Source organism: Mchenga conophoros, linkage group LG7 (assembly GCF_057382185.1).
Source record: "Mchenga conophoros isolate Kocher_MC1m ecotype Shallow Benthic linkage group LG7, M_conophoros_male_GT1.1, whole genome shotgun sequence".
Lineage (NCBI taxonomy): Eukaryota > Metazoa > Chordata > Actinopteri > Cichliformes > Cichlidae > Mchenga > Mchenga conophoros.
Window position 1 is genome coordinate 42,522,892 of NC_140532.1, and position 17,461 is coordinate 42,540,352.

At 40.0% G+C, this 17,461-nt stretch overlaps 1 protein-coding gene across 3 annotated transcripts in view; it reads left to right on the top strand.

The window, feature by feature from the left end:
* sfswap (splicing factor SWAP) overlaps window positions 1-1,453 on the top strand; it is a 54,538-nt gene extending 53,085 nt beyond the window's left edge. For all 3 annotated transcript variants that reach the window (XM_085279355.1, XM_085279357.1, XM_085279358.1), the window contains exon 19: window positions 768-1,453. In XM_085279355.1, coding sequence (XP_085135481.1) covers window positions 768-833 — 66 coding nt within the window. In that variant the 3' untranslated portion in view covers window positions 834-1,453. The remainder of the gene's footprint in view (window positions 1-767) is intronic.
* Window positions 1,454-17,461: the final 16,008 nt, after the last annotated feature.

Consider the following 17,461-nt stretch of genomic DNA (forward strand, 5'->3'; position numbering starts at 1 on the left):
TGCACTCTCGTTGCAACTTCCTATTAATTATATTGTTTTAAGTAAATAACCTGTTTACAGTTGTCAGGGATATGTGTGGGTTGGCCGGGGAGTTCATATATGTGTTTTCTAATTGCCTTTAAGGGGATTCTGTTGTTAATCTTTTAAAATGTATAGCAGTGCAACAAAACTTTGAGGCTGGTGTAACATTTCAGTGACTATTTATACATTCCTGCATACTCGTTTTCTTCCTTCCTTCGCTTTTTATTTCTTCTATGAAATGAATGAAAGTGTTGCCTTCATTCATCCCACAAGCAACAACAAAAAAACAAATGGATGAACTTGTGTGTCTGTCAGCCGCATGGTTGATTCTCAGTGGGAACACCATTACTAGCAGCTCTTTCGTACTGCAGGGAATAGTTTGCTGAAGAATTACAGGAGAAACTATTCCTCTTTAAGGAGAAGTAAAACACTGTGACAAGAAAAGAAAAGCGTTGGCAGATCTACTTTTTCCATTTTGTAGTTCTTTCAAAATAAAGTGCTTTGTTTTGTCCCCTTCCAGTGCAGTGTGTTTGCTCCGCTCCTAAATTTTGATCGGTTCTGTTTGATTTAGTAGATCTGCTTAGATCAAACTAACTGACTACTAGTTGTATTGTTATTATACCCACCGAGGCATGGCATATCTCTTGCCATGCCAGTTGCAACATTGTACTGGGGGTCTTAGTGGGAAAGCTGTACATTAAAACTCATCTCATGTTTTGTTTTTCTCTCTCTTCTTCTTTGTGCAGGATCTGATGGCCAAAGTGCGAGCCATGCTTGCCACCTCCAAGACCTTCCAGCCTCCCAATTCTTAAAAAGGACGTTGCTTTCTTCTGGATGTGACAACTTTTGCCTGCAGGCGAGTGGTATTCTCCGATTTCCCGGAGATTTATCTGGCCCGCAGCTGTTTCAGAGCCCTCTGTTTATCCATGATTTATCAGTTCATCAAGAATTGAGCATCGACAGTTTCAGTTTGATTGTGTTACGTCTTGTGCCAAGTCGTAAGTGTGAAGTACGCTGAAGTGAAACCTGAGCACCTGGTTTCACGGCCGGTGTGAGAAAACCGCTCATAACACAGGAGATTAAGTCACAGCTATGTTTTTGGTGCACGGAGAATCAAATGTGAAATAATGTTTGCCTCCTGTTTTGAGATGCTTTTCTCCTACGAGTCACTCTTTGCAGCATCAGCTGCAGGAAATCTGGAAGCTCTCCTTCTATGAAGGCTTATGTTTTGATAATTTAATTTTCCCATCATTTTTCCTCATTTCCTTTTTCTCTTCAGCGCCTACTCTACTACCTGAGAAGTAATTTGTTTTTACTCTGTCCATCAGCTGCAATGTGCAGCCTTTGAATTTTGGTTCCTGGTTTGTACTGTAATGAGTAATGCAGAACAACTTTCTAATCCAAAATGAAATAAAAGTTCTTTTATGATTTACGTGTGGCCTTCAGTTGTTTTATTTTAACAAAAAATAAATAAACCGTCAGGAGAAGAAAATGGATACAATGCAGGTTGTTATAGTGCATTAGATATTGGAAAAATTGTACTTGTGGCTAAAAAAAAAAGATTACATAATTGGAACATGAATATTCAAATATAAAATGATTAGAAACTAATGATGCATTCTCAATCATCCAGGAAAGTAAATCTCCAAAAGTTGATTCTGTTCATCTGGACGTAGCATTTTGTGGGAGAAACGTTTCGTCACTCAACACAGAGCGAATACCATCCCCACTGACACAGCAGCCAGGGAGGCAGAAGAACAGCACATCAAGAAGGCCCTGAGTAAATGTGGTTATCCCAGCATCTAAAGGAAGCTCCAGCCAATCCAAGAGAGAAGGACAACCGCTGCCCCAGCAAAAACCTGTAGTGATCCTGTATGTGTCCGGAGTATCCGAGCAGTTGAGACGCATTTTTTCTAAACACCGTGTCTCTGTGGCTTTGAAACCCCAAAACACACTGTGCCAAAAATTGGTCCACCCCAAGAATCGGGTCCCCCGACGCAAACAGAGTAATATAGTGTACGCTGTTAAGTGCCAGGAGGGTTGCCAGGATTTATACATCGGGGAAATCAAACAACCTCTGGCGAAGCGGATGGCACAACACAGAAGGGCTACCTCGTCAGGCCAGGACTCTGCAGTCTATTTACACCTACAGGCCAGTGGACACTCTTTCAAGGATGAGGATCCTGAACACATCCTGGACAGGGAGGAACGCTGGTTTGAGCGGGAAGTCAAGGAAGCCATTTACGTGAAAAGGGAAAAACCATCTCTGAATCGACGAGGGGGCCTAAGGGTACATCACCATCTTACAATGCTGTGATTGCAGCCGTTCCCCAACTCTCTCTGAATGGTACTCATGGCCATTGATCAGTGGTTGTTGATCAATGGTCATGACAATTTGCATAATTAAGATTAAGGAACTGACCTCCCAGCCCATTGTTCCTTCAGTGGGCTGGTTTCAGTCATTATGCAAATGTACTGTTTATAAGATTGGAGAAACAGTCAGCTGAGACTGAAGAAGTCACTTGGATGAGTGACGAAACGTTCCTCCCACAAAACGCTACGTCCAGATGAACAGAATCAACTTTTGCAGATTGCAAACTAAGTAGAAGTGTCATAATTTATTCTTAGGATGCTTTCCCTCTTCACCAGCTGGGATAATGCCCTTGGTATTTGTTTCAAAAACACTTAAAATGTGTTTCACAGAATTAACGAAGGGAAAAAAGACAAAAGATCCATAGTGACATGACATGTATTATTAAAAAACAAAGCCAGTCTATTTCTATAGAAGTAAATTAATATATATAGAGGGAGGGGAAAAAATCAAACTGGAGCTTATCCCACAGCAAACCCTCAGCACAAGTATAACTCCCCCTTTGATTTAAGCACTCTGCACTCTGGAACCTGTGATGGTAACTGATTCTCTGATCTGAGGGGTCTGAGTTCAAAATAAGGTGGTTGATCAAAGTCTGAGTGTCGAGATATAAAGTGGAGTTGTACTATGTAGTGATCAAAAGTGATCAATAAAATTTGAAACTGGATTCTCTGTGAATGGGAAGACACTTCTAATCGCCACAAACGTGGATTAGACGTGGTATTTGTGTGTGTCTGTGAATAGATTCTGTCTGTATGTTGGAGCAACACAACCTCCTGTGCACGTGTATCATATATGTAGCAATGTAATAATTTCCCCACGAGTCAAATGTAACCTCAAGGGACGAATGAGTGCTCTGTCTACATATAACAGGCAACAAAGAACCAATTTTAAATTGTATTTTTACAAACCAATATCTTTTGTTACAGCAGCCTGTCACAAAAACACATAATCTGTCACCATTTCTTTAGTAAAATCTTTGAAAAATGTCAAAGCTAACACAGTTCGACAGGGATAAAATAGTGGTTTTGCAACAATAAGGTGATTACACAGAGCCATTACCCAAAAACTCAGCATATTTTAGCTTGCTGTGTATTGTGTACTTAAGATACTTGTCCTCCACTTGTCCGCCTGGAAAAGTGGAGGACAGAAGTGTCAGGCCTGAAAAAAGTTGTCATTGTCCAAATATATGTGAACCCAAGTTCTTTTTGTTTTTTGTTTTTTACCTGTTCACTGAAACATATTTCAGTTATAGTCATATAATGGACATGGTTATAATGTGTAGACTCTCGGCTTTCATATGAGAATATCCACATTCAAATTGGATGAAGGGTTTAGGCGTTTCGGCCCCTTAACATGTGCCACCCTCTTTTTAAAGGGACCATAAGTAATTGGACAATTGACTCAAAGGATATTTCATGGGGCAGTTCCTTCATTATGTCATTATCAATTGAGCAGAAAAAAGGGCTTGAGTTGATTTGAGGTGTGGTGCTTGCATTTGGAAGATTTTACTGTGAACAGACAACATGTCAAAGTGGCAAAAACTGCAGTTTGGTACAGCTTGAGAAAACAAGAAAGACAGGAAGCACTGGTGAACTCAATAACACAAAAAGACCTGGATGTCCATGGAAGACAACAGTGGCGGATGATCTCAGAATCATTTCTATGGTGAAGAGGAATGCTTTCACAACAGCAAACCAAGTGAACAACACTCTCTTGGTGGTAGGCGTATCGATATCCAAGTCATAAAGAGATTACTGCATGAAAGTAAATACAGAGGATTCACTGCAAGGTGCAAGCCACTCATAAGTCTCAGGAATAGAAAGGAAAATTGGATTTGGAACAGCTCATGATCCAAAGCACATCACATCATCTGTAAAACACGGCGGAGGCAGTGTGATGGCATGCATGGCTGCCAGTGGCACTGGGACATTAGTGTTTAGAGTGTTTAGTGATGACGTCTCACAGGACAGAAGCAGCCGAATGAATTCTGAGGTGTTCAGAGACATACTGTCTGCTCAAATCCAGCTAAATGCAGTCAAATTGATTGAGCAGCGTTCCATAATACAGATGGACAGAGTTTAAGACTTCGGTCTCATTGTAAGCAAAGGGTTTTCAGCCAAGTATTAGAAATTGTCATTTTTATTTTCAGTTATTTAATTTGTCCAATTACTTAAGAGCCCCTGAAATGAAGGGAGTGTATTCAAAAATACTTTAGTTCCTCACATTTTTATGTAATCTTTTTGTTCAGCCCCCTGAATTAAAACTGACAGTCGGGAGTTCAGCTGTATCTGAGTTTCATTTAAAATGGTCATTGGGGCCGCAGCCAGTGGTGTTGGAGATCTTGTCAAAATTGAATTAAACGAAGGTCGAAAAGTATCATCAGATTTGAAGTTGCAAAACCAGCTGCAAAGAAAAAAGCACAAACACTGGAACAGTACCAGTCATGGATTGGACTTCAACATTACTGAAGCAGTGTAGGATCATCTTGACAGAGAACAGAACGAAAGGAAGCCGACATCCAAAGAAGAGCTTTGAATGTCTTCATGAAGCCCGGAGAACTATCCCTGAAGACTTCTTGAAGAAACTACAAAAGAGCTTCACTAAGAGAGTTCGGGCTGTGTAGAAGAATAAAGGTGATCAAACCAAATATGGACTTTCAATCTTGTTAGAATTGTAAAAATATTTTTTGCCTTGTACACTTTGCATTTTTCTAGAAAAATACAAAGACATTTGGGGTGGCACAAGACTTTTGCACAGCACTGTATGAGCAGCAACTACCAACAATCAATTTCAGCTAAGAAAAAGAGCCACGGTGGTGTTCTTGTCTCTATATTGATTGAAACAAACCACTGAACGGCGTGGCTGGTTAGTATGTCACTTACTGCATGAGTGGAATTAGTGAAACAAGTCTGAAAGTTTGTTAGAGCTGCCTTAGCTTACTGAAAACACATCTTCAGTTTGATCTGAATTATCTGATATCAATCAAAAAGGAAAGGTCCCACCACTAAGTACTACAAAGTAATTTCAGAGATTTAAAGTATTTATTTGTCGACATTTATAACAAAGGAATGAAATGCTGTAATTGTCTGTGTGTTATTGGGGATTAGGTGACATTGTTAAACTAATTAAAGCAGAGAAACAAGTAATTCTAAAGGGGTTTTGTTGTGACTCCCTCTCCATTAAGACAGACAGGTGTGCAAAGCTCAACAGCACATTTACCCCCTATCTAAGTCTTTCTCTTCTTCTCTTTATTTGGGGTGCCCAGCTTATAAGGAAAATAAAAAAGATTTCCTGCCCCCAAGCAATAACCTCTATTCACTGCATAAAGTTTACTGTCACAGCAGCATTGCAGCATAAACCTTGAAGACTGTTGATTGCCTCATACCCTCCAGGCAGCTGCTGCGATGGCCCTTGCGACCCAGTGCTCACTTAAACCAGGATGCAGAAATTGTTGGTAAACTCCAGCTCGAATTACTGGGGTGCGAGCGCTGGCTCACCGGTGATTAAATGTTCTGAACCATAATCCATTTAAAGCCATGTCTTTAATCACTAAAATGTAAAACCTATTTTCAAACAGGCAACTAATTACAAAATCACTGATGCTTCTGTTTGTTCTGCTCACATTTAAAGTTTTGCTCCAGCAGCCTGAGCAGAGCGCTGCAGAGCCCTGCAACGCTGTGGCAAGGTGATAATAATCCATTACATTAACTGTGAGTTACAGCTGTGTGCCAGCATGGCAGTGTTTTCAAGTTAGGCACACTTGAGGGATATTTAGCGCAATAACTCAGATGACCTGACGCGATAGCATCTGGAGGACAAAACTTCTTCAGTCGGAGAAACAAAGTGCTCTGCCATCCAAAGTCAGCATGTTCCTGTGCTCTATATGCACCATCACACACATCCTTAGTGCTCCTGCTGATGCAAAATCTCTACAGAGAGCAGTTCAAAACCTCCTCTGACTGCATTAATACTCAGTTCTGCCCCCATGCCACCAGGGAAACTCTACAGAAACATAACTAGAATAAATGAAGAGCTGCTTCAAGCCTCCGGCCGTGAAAATGTTTCCTCCCTTCAGAAAAACATGAACAGATGACACCGACACACTTTGCTTTTGATGGTTTGTTTGTTTTTTTCCCTTCTATAGTAATCCCCTCTTATGAGCTTACCTGTTGTCATTTCCCTATTTGGTATTAACTCTGCTTCCTGCTGTAATGCTTAGATTATTAAAGAAGACATGTTACCACTTCACCAGTGTCAAACTATTACAGTAAGCATTGATACTACTGACTGCATTATCTCTTAACTTGTATCCCTGCTCCCTTTATGAAGTCTTAAAATGTATTTCAGAGAAAAATCTACAGCAAGCACTTTTAAGGGGGTAGCTGTAGCTGAGGAGGAAGAGTAGGTCATCTACTAATCCACCAACTAAAGGTTGGTGGTTCAGTTCCTGGCCGCTTTATTCTCCAATGGGTTTATTGGAGCAATAGCAATATTTTCTAAAAACTTGTCCCTTTAGTTCAAGCCCAAAAATGCTGGAAAGATTTTGCATGTGTTCAATCTAACTTTAGCACTCTGCTGTCCAAAGAGGGCTCAGGGGTGTTGTTACGTTTGGTCTACTCAACTGGAACTACTTTGTCCAAGTTAGTTGTCCAATTCAGTCCAGTTCAGTTCAAGTCAACTCTATTTATATAGTGCCAAATCACAACAACAGTTGCCCCAAGGCGCTGCATAAGGTAAGGACCCTGCAATAATACAAAGAAAACAGATATACCCAACAATCAGATGACACCTCCGACCCCAATCTCAATACTTACTATTTAGCATATAGACAATTCATATACATATTTTTTCATTGAAATAATAAATGTAAAAATGTAAATACATCTGCCAGAGTAATATGACTCAAAACTTTTTCCTTCCAGCCTCTGCTTCTATCTGGTCGATAGAGGTTTTTAATCACATTTGCACTGCATAATGGAAACAGCAACAATTGTCTCCTAATGAAGTTAAAAAGCTCTTAAATCTTTCTCTGCAAATGAGACTCTTAAAAAAAGGCAAAAACAATCTGTCGATAATCAACTAAATTTAATTAAAATCACGAGTGTCTATTGAACACAAAGTCTTGCAACCCAAATGTTTATGGGTAGAAATAGATTGGAAGGAAATTGCTTCTCTAATAACACCATGTATCCAATTATGTTGCAGACTTTTTTTTATCTAATCATATAAAATCTGTAAGGAGTGGGGTTGGAGGGGGGAGAGTCTCACACAGTTAAGGCAGGAAATGTTTTACAGCAAAAACAGCAATATAAGAAGAGTTCACATAATTTACAGCAAAGTTAATTAAATCCATTCACTGATGAAGTTGATAATATATTTAGCATATTGCAATAGCTAGCAATATATCCATCGATCACTACAGTTAACATTCACAGAGGCTGTGCCATGCTGCAGGGAGTGAAAGTGGAAGGAGACATTTGTTTCTGCCATCAGGCAACAATGAGCTGCAGCATCTCAAGACTGGTGGGGTCATGTGGTACAGACTGACATCACGCTGACATGCTCTGGTAAGAAACAAACCTGAACCCACACTCCACTTTTCTTCTTTTTCTTCTTCTTTTTTTGCTTTAAGGAACTGAAGCCAAACATTTGATGGAAAAAGTCAAAGGAGAACAGCAGTAGGTACTGAAAACTAGCCTTTTTTTTTCCAAACTCAAAGGTTCTTTATTGATTTGAAACTAAACCTTTAGCTGAGTGCAGAAACGTTCAAGTCAGATTCAAAAAGAGATAGTGGAACAGGTCCAAATGACGGACTGCAGTATGTCAGTGAAGTGTGAGCCTTAAGTCAAGTTACAAGTTCTTCAGTCAAGTCTGAAGTCAAGTGCAATCCCCTTTGTGCAGACATGAACGGTTGCAGGTGAAAAGACATCAACACCACACTTGTTATAAAACATATCGCTAAAATACAAAAGGCAGCTTAACTGCTCTGTCTTCTACACTATTTGGGGAGTCGTGATTTGTGATCACATTCTTTTATACCGGATCTAATCAAATAAAGATTTAATTAAATAATATTTACCTGAAGGTGCTCTCACATAATAATATGTGGAAGTGGGAAATAAGTGGGAACATATATCATTTTAAGAAAAATATTTTGAATTTGATGGCAGCAGCAACTCTTGAAAAAACATTGGACTGGGGAAACAAAAGGGTGGAAAGTAGAAAAGTGAAAAACTTCTCTGGCCAAACAATTTTTTTAAATTCTTCTTTTGGGACATTCCTCTCCCAAATGTCCAGCTGCTGGTCCCTTTGGTTCTCAGATGTTTATGGACTTTTGTTAAGAAGAGAGGATCCCAGTGGTGACAGTGGTAAACCTTTAGGCATGTCCCAACAGGTGTAGGCCCCATGACGGACTGGAGACATGACAGCTTCCAACTGGCTTGGAGAACACCTTGCTGTCCTCCAAATTTACCTTGTCTCAATTTCTGCTGCTTCATCTAGATGGGAGAGTCAGAATTTGATGTAAACAACATGAAAACATAGATCCATCCTGCCTTGTATCAACAGTTCAGACTGCTGCTGGTGGTGGTGATGTGTAGGGGATATTTTCTTGGCGCACCACAGCCTGCCTGAGCATTGCTGCCAGTCATGTCCACCCCTTTAGACTGCTTTCACCAGTTTCATCTGTACAGTTTATAGAAGACAGACAACAATCAAGGCAGAACCATAGATTTGGCCCATTTCTCAGATGAATAACGAGACTGTTTGTTACACGGTTGAATGATCTAGAACTGTTTTCCGTGTAAATAAACTACCATGTAAAAATAAATGCATTGGGGTATGACTGAACTAAAGTCAGTAATAACTGATAAATAATTTAAACTCAATTTTTGGCATTCTATTATTTCTATCAGCAAGTGTCTCGCCTTGATTTGTACAACACACAGGTCAGAATTTCAGCAAGAAGTTCATCTGGCCAATCCAGTGTGTGTGAAAAGACACTTATTTTATTATTTTGGTTCTTTATCTGTCTGCACAGCTGCGCTGCCTTTGATAAGGAAGGCGAGTGATGCCTTATGCAGCATTTTTCAAGGGGTAATTGTACGCTGCCACTGAGGAATAGATAAGTATGAGTCAAACAGAGTCTAGTGAGGAAGATTTATGTGAGGGATGAGCCTGTATCCCTTTATTACTAAAGCAGATAGTCTTATAGTGCTTCTAAGCACGTATAAAGTTTTGGTAACTCTCAGCTCTTTTGGCCTATATTACAGATGTCAAAAAGAGACAAGAAACAAGTTGCTGATACTATAGACTATTTCCCCCTCATCTTATGCCCTTATTTACTTTATATATTAGCATCTTACTTTCCAAACAAAGAGGTATTGGTTATTCTGTAGCAACAGTCACATTAAATCACAGCAGAGACCAAGTAGAGTTAACCTGTAGTTAACTCTCATTCTGTTAAAAGGCTGCAAAAATCATGAGGACTGGGATGCATAAGGTCTTCTGGACCTCCATTCTTCTCCTTGGTGTCACATTTAGCACTTTTTAACTTGGATAATTAAAGTGTGGACTGTAAGGCGTGATAAATAGCTGGAATAAAGTGGCAATACGTGTGTCTTGTATGTGGATGTGTCAGGTTTTCTTTTTTTGTTTGTTTGTTTGTTTGTTTTTTTAAAACAAATAATATGATTGCAAGTAAGTGATAAATTCTGCTTAACCAATAAGACAATCATGAGTCAACAGGGGTTTGTGAACTGCAGAGTGTCTCCACAGCGGAAACGTACTGCTGGTACATCAGAGGAACAGCTCAGTATGAGCAGCTTGGAGACAGATTTAGAGAGGAGAGGCTGAGAAGGTGTGGGCATGTGCAGAGGAGGGCTCGTGGATACATCGGGTAAAGGATATTGAAGACGGAGGAAAAAAGGACCTCCACAGAGAAGACTCATGGGTGTGCTGAAGGAGGACGTGTGGCTCGCCGGTGTGACACAAGAGGATGCTAGGGATAGAGTGAGATGGAGCTAAATCCCTAAAGGGATCAGACAAAAGAAAAAGAACTGCAAGTGCCCATGACTTTATGTAAATAATACACCACAACTGCCATACATGTGAGCCAGTGTTGTGTTCGCTGACTTCTGATCTGCTTTAAATGGTCAAAAATTCATCTTGAAATTCAAATGCAGTATTTTTGATATTTTTATTTCTTTACTTAGTGGTTATAATCTAACCTTGTATAGCCGGAACTGTTTGATAATTGACAGAAAATTAACATTGTTGGAAACTGGAGTGTTCATTGAACCATCCATCCATTCACTTCTGCTTCTCAGGGTCGCGGGGGGCGCTGGAGCCTATCCCAGCTGTCATAGGGCGAGGGGGCAGGGTACACCCTGGACAGGTCACCAGTCTGTCGCAGGGCCAACACACAGGGACAAACAACCGTTCGCACTCACATTCACACCTAGTGACAATTTGGATTAATCAATTAACCTATCCCCACAAGCTGCATGTCTTTGGACGGTGGGAGGAAGCCGGAGTACCCGGAGAGAACCCACGCAAACACGGGGAGAACATGCAAACTCCACACAGAAAGACCCCGGCCTGATGTTGGAATTGAACTCAGGACCTTCTTGCTGTGCGGCAACAGTGCTAACCACCGTGCCACCGTGCTGCCCTGTTCATTGAACCTTTTCACACATTTCAACACATTTTTTTTTTTTTAACAAGAAATTGTAATAATGTAAATTTGTTCATTGAACCTTTTCACAAATTTACATTATTACAATTTCTTGTTAAAAAATGTGTTGAGCAATTTATTTAGGCTTTTCAGGGGGGAAAATCACACTGATGATGCAGAGGTCTCAAAAAGCTGCAAAAACTCATGTATCAAATATGATATACTGGACGTTACAGGATTAAAAACAATTATGATACCCCACATATCCTTATTGTAATAGTGGGATGGATATGAATACTCCCAATTTATACGTATCAAAGTTTGTGAAGGTATTCATTGCATCGCATTTAAACTCAGAGCAATTTTTTAAGGATGTGAGGGTTTGTATTTAACGAAAGTGTTTCAACTTAAACTTTAAAGTATAAAGTATTTTATTTAATAATTTTTTGGTATTATATGTGTTTTTTTTTGGTCTTTACACCTCACCAACAAGTATGAATGACGAACATACAAAACACAAAGCACAAAACTCCAAATACTGGCAGATCAATTGTGATGTCATGGCTGGCAAACTTGTGACTTACTACACTGGCACTCATAAAGCACTTTGTAGTGAAAAGAGGTCCATTATCTCTGGGCATCAGATCCCACACATGCCATCTTAGAGCATCAAAGAGTGACAGTGGAAAACAGCAAAGCAGTCATGGCTTATGACCCTATGAGCTCATTTTGAGACAGATGCACAGCAAAGGCACAAATCTGAAGCTGTTGCTCTTGGATCAGAATATTATGCTCATATTTTTTTTTTTTCAAACATCTGCCATATTTAGAGGACAATGACAAACTTTCAAAAGCCTTCAACCTCACAAAAGGGGCAATACTAAAGTCTTATTATCATGACACATTAGTGCCAATAACCCATCAAAACAAAAACAAACAGGTCAATAAGTCATTTAAATAGCTACTCCAGTCTGCCTGCTCAAACCCCTGTCAATGGTGGCCATAATAACCACAAGACCTCAGCCAAACATTAAATCACAATTTTATATGTAATCAAATCAAGCTCATCACATCTGCACTGATTGATTCCAGACTCGATTGCTGCCTGGCATTTGCAATTTCATTAACTCATACTGGCAGAGAGAGTGTGTGTGGGTGTGAGCAAGACACTGAAGCAGGATGAGAGTGTATGCAGGACAAAGTGACTCAGGCAAGCAGTTAGAGAGAAACATGAGGGCAGGGGAGTGATTTGTTTGCTTTACGGGACCTGAATGCATTGTAATTCAGTGAGACATGTGAGGGAAAAGGGAGGAGGAATAAAAAAGAAAGTTGGCGGTGAAATGGAAGTGTTCGATCTCCAAGTGCATTTCATGTCTATATTCTTAATTTTATGGTGAGCATTAAGATGATTCAGTCCTCAAGCAACCGTGACAGGAGAGAATTTGACATGGCACTGATGTACCATATGACTTTCTTTTTTCTGCGCTTGGCTATTTGGTGTTTAATTTTAAAGAAATACTGCAGTACTTTAGTGTAATCATGGTTCAAAGTTCCAATATATTTCAAGTGGCTGTGACAGATGTGGTCTGACCACCAAGTAGAAGGAGCTACAGCAGAGTCAGGACTCGGAGCACCTTGGCCACAGATCCAGACAGAGACACAGTGGTCTAATTAAGACATGTGGCAAGAAGAAAGAGAGCAGACTGGCTGAAATCCCAGTGGTAAACACGGTCGAGGATGAGACAGATGTAAAGATTTTCTCTGTGTCTGTTCATATTCATTCTATCTATCTATCTATCTATCTATCTATCTATCTATCTATCTATCTATCTATCTATCTATCTATCTATCTATCTATCTATCTATCTAATTCTACAGTCTGTTGATCGCTGTGGAAGCTGAAAAATCAGAGACTTCTTTAACGTCCCTCCTTTCCGCCTTGTTGCCACTGGACTTAAATAGACCACTGTGTCTCTGTCTGAGACAAAGGTGCCCTCGCTCTTTGCTTCATGTAGCTGCTATAGTGAAGGCGGTGGTAGTGGGGGCTTGAAGTCTGTCCCACTTAAACTGAACAGAGCAGACGATCTGCTTCATGGCCCCATCCGATCCACTTAATGTGATTACTGTCCTAAATGCTTTGCCTGTGTTCAGCGAAGCTATCCTGGATATCTTTTCATTACAGCCTTAGTTAAAATGCATTGATCTGCTGCAAGTTGCCAGTGTAATTAACAGGATTATTAAAATGATATCTAATTGTTGGTTGAACTATCAGCATTTAAATGCAACAAAGAGAGAACTGGTCAGTCTTGTTTCAGTCTATGTGGATTGACTATCCTTCTGGGGCTTGTTGTAGTTTGTATTCTACAGTACCTGTCTGGGGCTCTGCAGTAAGCTACATGTTTTTAAGATGGATTGAGTGGACAAGCTGATGGCTGACCGGTGCCAGTGTGGCATAAAATTTCATTTGTGTTTCTCACTAGATACGTGTTTAACTTGCTTATGCACGTAGAAAATGCCTTCTTCCTTTCTCATCTTGCACCCTTTTATTCGTTCGCTCACCCTCGCTGGCTCTAATTTTCTTTTCCGTCATTCTCTCGGACATTTTTCAATCATGTTGTGCACTGAATGACAGAATGGTTACACATAGAAAGATCATAACCAAACTGAAACTTGGAAACAAAAATACAAATATGTACTTGTAACCAAACATCATCCAGTCGAGCCTTCCTCTTGTGTTTGCATTACATGGCTTCGGACAAAATATAATGGGTTTTTGGTCTAACTCAGCCGTCAATCACTCCTTCACGAGCCTTCCAGTATAGGCCTGTCATCAGTACCAGCTCGATTCCTGTGTTATCTTCATCCCTTATCATTTCAGCTGTTCCCATCTGCTATCTTTTGCAATTGTCAGAATTTTTTTTTGCCTGATTTGATTTTGACGTCCAGCCAATCTGCAGACACTCTGATTTTGACCTACGTGTCTGGTCCCAACTGTTGCTGTAAATTGCCTGTACATCCACCTGGTGCGTACCAGCGCCTACATTCAGGTCCAAGTACCTCTTGCTAGTTAACCCACCCTGACCTGAGTTACAGCCAATTTTGGAGAACAGACTGAATAAATTATATTCCTTTGGGTAATTTTTCTTTTAAAGCACACACGTTTATTATCTGTGACAATGGTGAGTCCATCGAAAATGAGAATAACTCAAACGGCACAGTAGAAAAATGACCCTCTGCACGTTCACTACGAGACACAACAAGAGAAAAAGAAGTGCAATTTTAACAGTTTGTCTCAGTTTTTGTACGTGATGAAGAAATGCTGCTGTAGTACATGAAAGAAACCTGTCAGTATGACTCTTTGGGTTCAAAGAGCATAAATGGGTAAAATTACAGAAGAAACTGTGGCGTGTAATTGCCCAGACTGTTCTGTAATTGTACAACAGAAAGGTTTTGTTAATTCATTAGAATTCCCTACATTAGATAGTGGGAAACTATAACTTAATTACATTGTTGAGGGAGGAATAGCCATGAGGGAGGTCTTTATCATAAAACTTATGATGATACATGTATCTATCCCCTCCTCGCGTTTTCCAATCCAGCAGTCCAGATTGGAGTCTTTGTCGGCCTTTTCTGGTCCCCGGGTGTTATGTTTGACAGAAGTGCAGAGGTGTCGTGATGGATAGCGATTACGTTCTGCTTCTCCATTCCAGATTTTCTGGCCCATTGGTGCTGCCAGAGTTTTGTACTGTTTTTAGAGCCAATACAAAAAGGCCCATTAGCTGCTCCGTGTCTTCAGTCCTAACCACTGTGGTTCTGTGGTTTATATCTCTGTGAGTATTATTCAAACATAAATGAACTTCTTCTTTTCAGCACAGCATTTGTTAAACACTCAAGTAGTAATAATCTACTAGTAATCTTTAAACCTCCAGCTTTGCATCCACCATTCAGCACAGGCCACTTTGCATTGTATTTGTCAGAAATGAAAAAGAGATTTCTTTATGGAAATTATTTGCTTGAAGATATTTAGAGCCGCAGATTATACATTTCACTACTATCAGTTTGACACGAAATATACCCACTGACAAATGCATTTGTCTTTTTATTTAGTCATATCACATCCCTGTCTCCATGCTGCAACAACAGGATAATAGCCCCTGGGGGATCTGAAAGTCAACACATCGTAATTTTTTCTTTTCTCTCTCTCTCTTTTTTTTTCTTTTGTTTTTTTTTTCTCTTTTTTTCCAGATGGGAGAATCAGGAAATAGACAGAAAACCGCAAAGGTGAAAAAGAGGAGCGTTTGCCAAGGATCTAAGTCAGAAACTATTCTTATCTTTGAATGGGCGATTCGGAGAACTGTCATCGCCTCCATAGTTCATGGTGTGTGGTGCAATTACCATAACTTGAATCGTGGCCTGAATCCCGTGATCTAATCTCGGCTCTATTTGGGCTGTACAGTTAGAAGCTATTGTCCACAGTGTCGCCTGCTATCATTACAGTTCAATTGTCTGTTTTCTCAGCAATATGAATGTGAACTGGAGCTGTTACTGACTGTATCCAGGTTTTTACTGGTTATGATGTACTGGTATTATTGCATGCAAGTGGCACAATAGAGCGTTTGTCAAAGGCGGTTAATGGCTGAGCAGCTCTGGTGTGAATCTTACGGCTCTTATACTGCATATATATGTAAATTAAATTAAACCCTCCTTGTTATTTCTTTTTGTCATGTTTATGTGCTTGATGTAAACAAAAGCATTCAACACAGCACATTGCATTTTCCCTTATATTTGCCAAAGAGTGACTTACACAGCGTGTACAGTCATGGTACTAAGAAAGCACATCATGTATGATCTGTCTAAGATTCTAAGGTTTTACATATCAGGACATAATCAGAAACGATCTAGTCTCGCGAGGTCTTAAAACGAGGCAAGAAGAATCTGAGCTGAACAACATACGATATATTACAGTGTTTCATTATTCAGTGGTGTGTTAAAACCTAAAACACACTGCATGATTCAGTAGCTTGTAGACACAACTTTAGCAGCAACAACCTGAAGTATTCTATTACTTCGATTGCTTTCAATCAGTAAGTTTCACGTGTTGTCTCACAGGAATTTTAGCCCACTCTTTTTTTACATTGTTGCTTCTCTTCATTGAAGTTTCTGCACATCTCTGTTAAGGTCCTGCCATTGAATTTAAATCAGGTTGTGGTCTGCACTATTGTCACATCTTTATTTTTTCTTTTTAAGCATTCTGTTGTAGATTTTTCAGCTGTGCTTTAGATCATTGTTCTGCTGTAAGGACCAGTTTCAGCCACGCTTCAGCTGTCGGATAGATGAGCCGATGGTATACCGAGCAGTTTACTGCAAAGCCCAAATCATCACTCCACCACCATGCTGACAGTTGGTATCAGGTGTTTGTGCTGATAGGCTGCGTTTGGTTTTCACCCAATGTTGTGCCGCATTAAAGCGGAACATCTCAGCTTTGGTCTCATCTTTAGGAAATGTCTTGTGGTTTGTGCAGATTAAGCTTTGCTGCCATGTTCTTTTCTGAGGAGAAGAGGCTTTCTCTTGGCAACCCTTCCAAACAAGCCATATTTGTTCAGTCTTTTCCTAATTGGAATAAGTGCACGGATGGATGAACTTTAACATCCTACCTGAGGCTTGTAGAGTCAGAGAAGCAGCTCTTAGGGTTTCTAGAGTTTCTCTGAACATTGCTCAGTCTGACCTTAGGGTAGAGGAAAATCCACTCCTAAGAAGATTGGCAACTGCCATAACTATTTTCCAGTACTGAACAATCTTTCTCACTGTAGAAGAACTTGACTGACTTACATTTTTTCTTGATGTGTACTCAATCATCCAGGTAAGGAAATCCCAGAAAGCCGATTCTGCGTTCGTGTTTGTAAATTCCAGATTGATGGATAACAGTGCCTGCTCCTCTGAGATCACTGCTGATGTCTTTCCTCCTCGCCACCGTATTACAGTTTTTCTCAATTGCATCAGTGTAGTCCTCACATCAGAAACATCATTCTTACTGCACTTAATGCAGTTCGCAAATCAGCAACAAATTTTCCATCCACTCCAGCCTTTTTCCATTGTTTTTGTGAACGCTGCTATTGTTTCTATGCATACTGCACTACTAAAGACATTTGTTATTATGTCGTTCTATCTGAACTCAACTCAACAAAACAGTTTGTACTTCTGTCAGCCAGAATTCTGCATTTCTCCTTCACCTTCCTGAATACCGTCTGCAGTGTTTTCAATCAAATTACTTTAAACTTTTCTGTTTTCAAATACATATGACAGAGCAAGACCAGTTACACGCTGTCAGTGGTAACAGTGAAAGTGTCCTTCAATTGAAATCAAATATAAACACGTTCTCAGAAGAGGTTTAG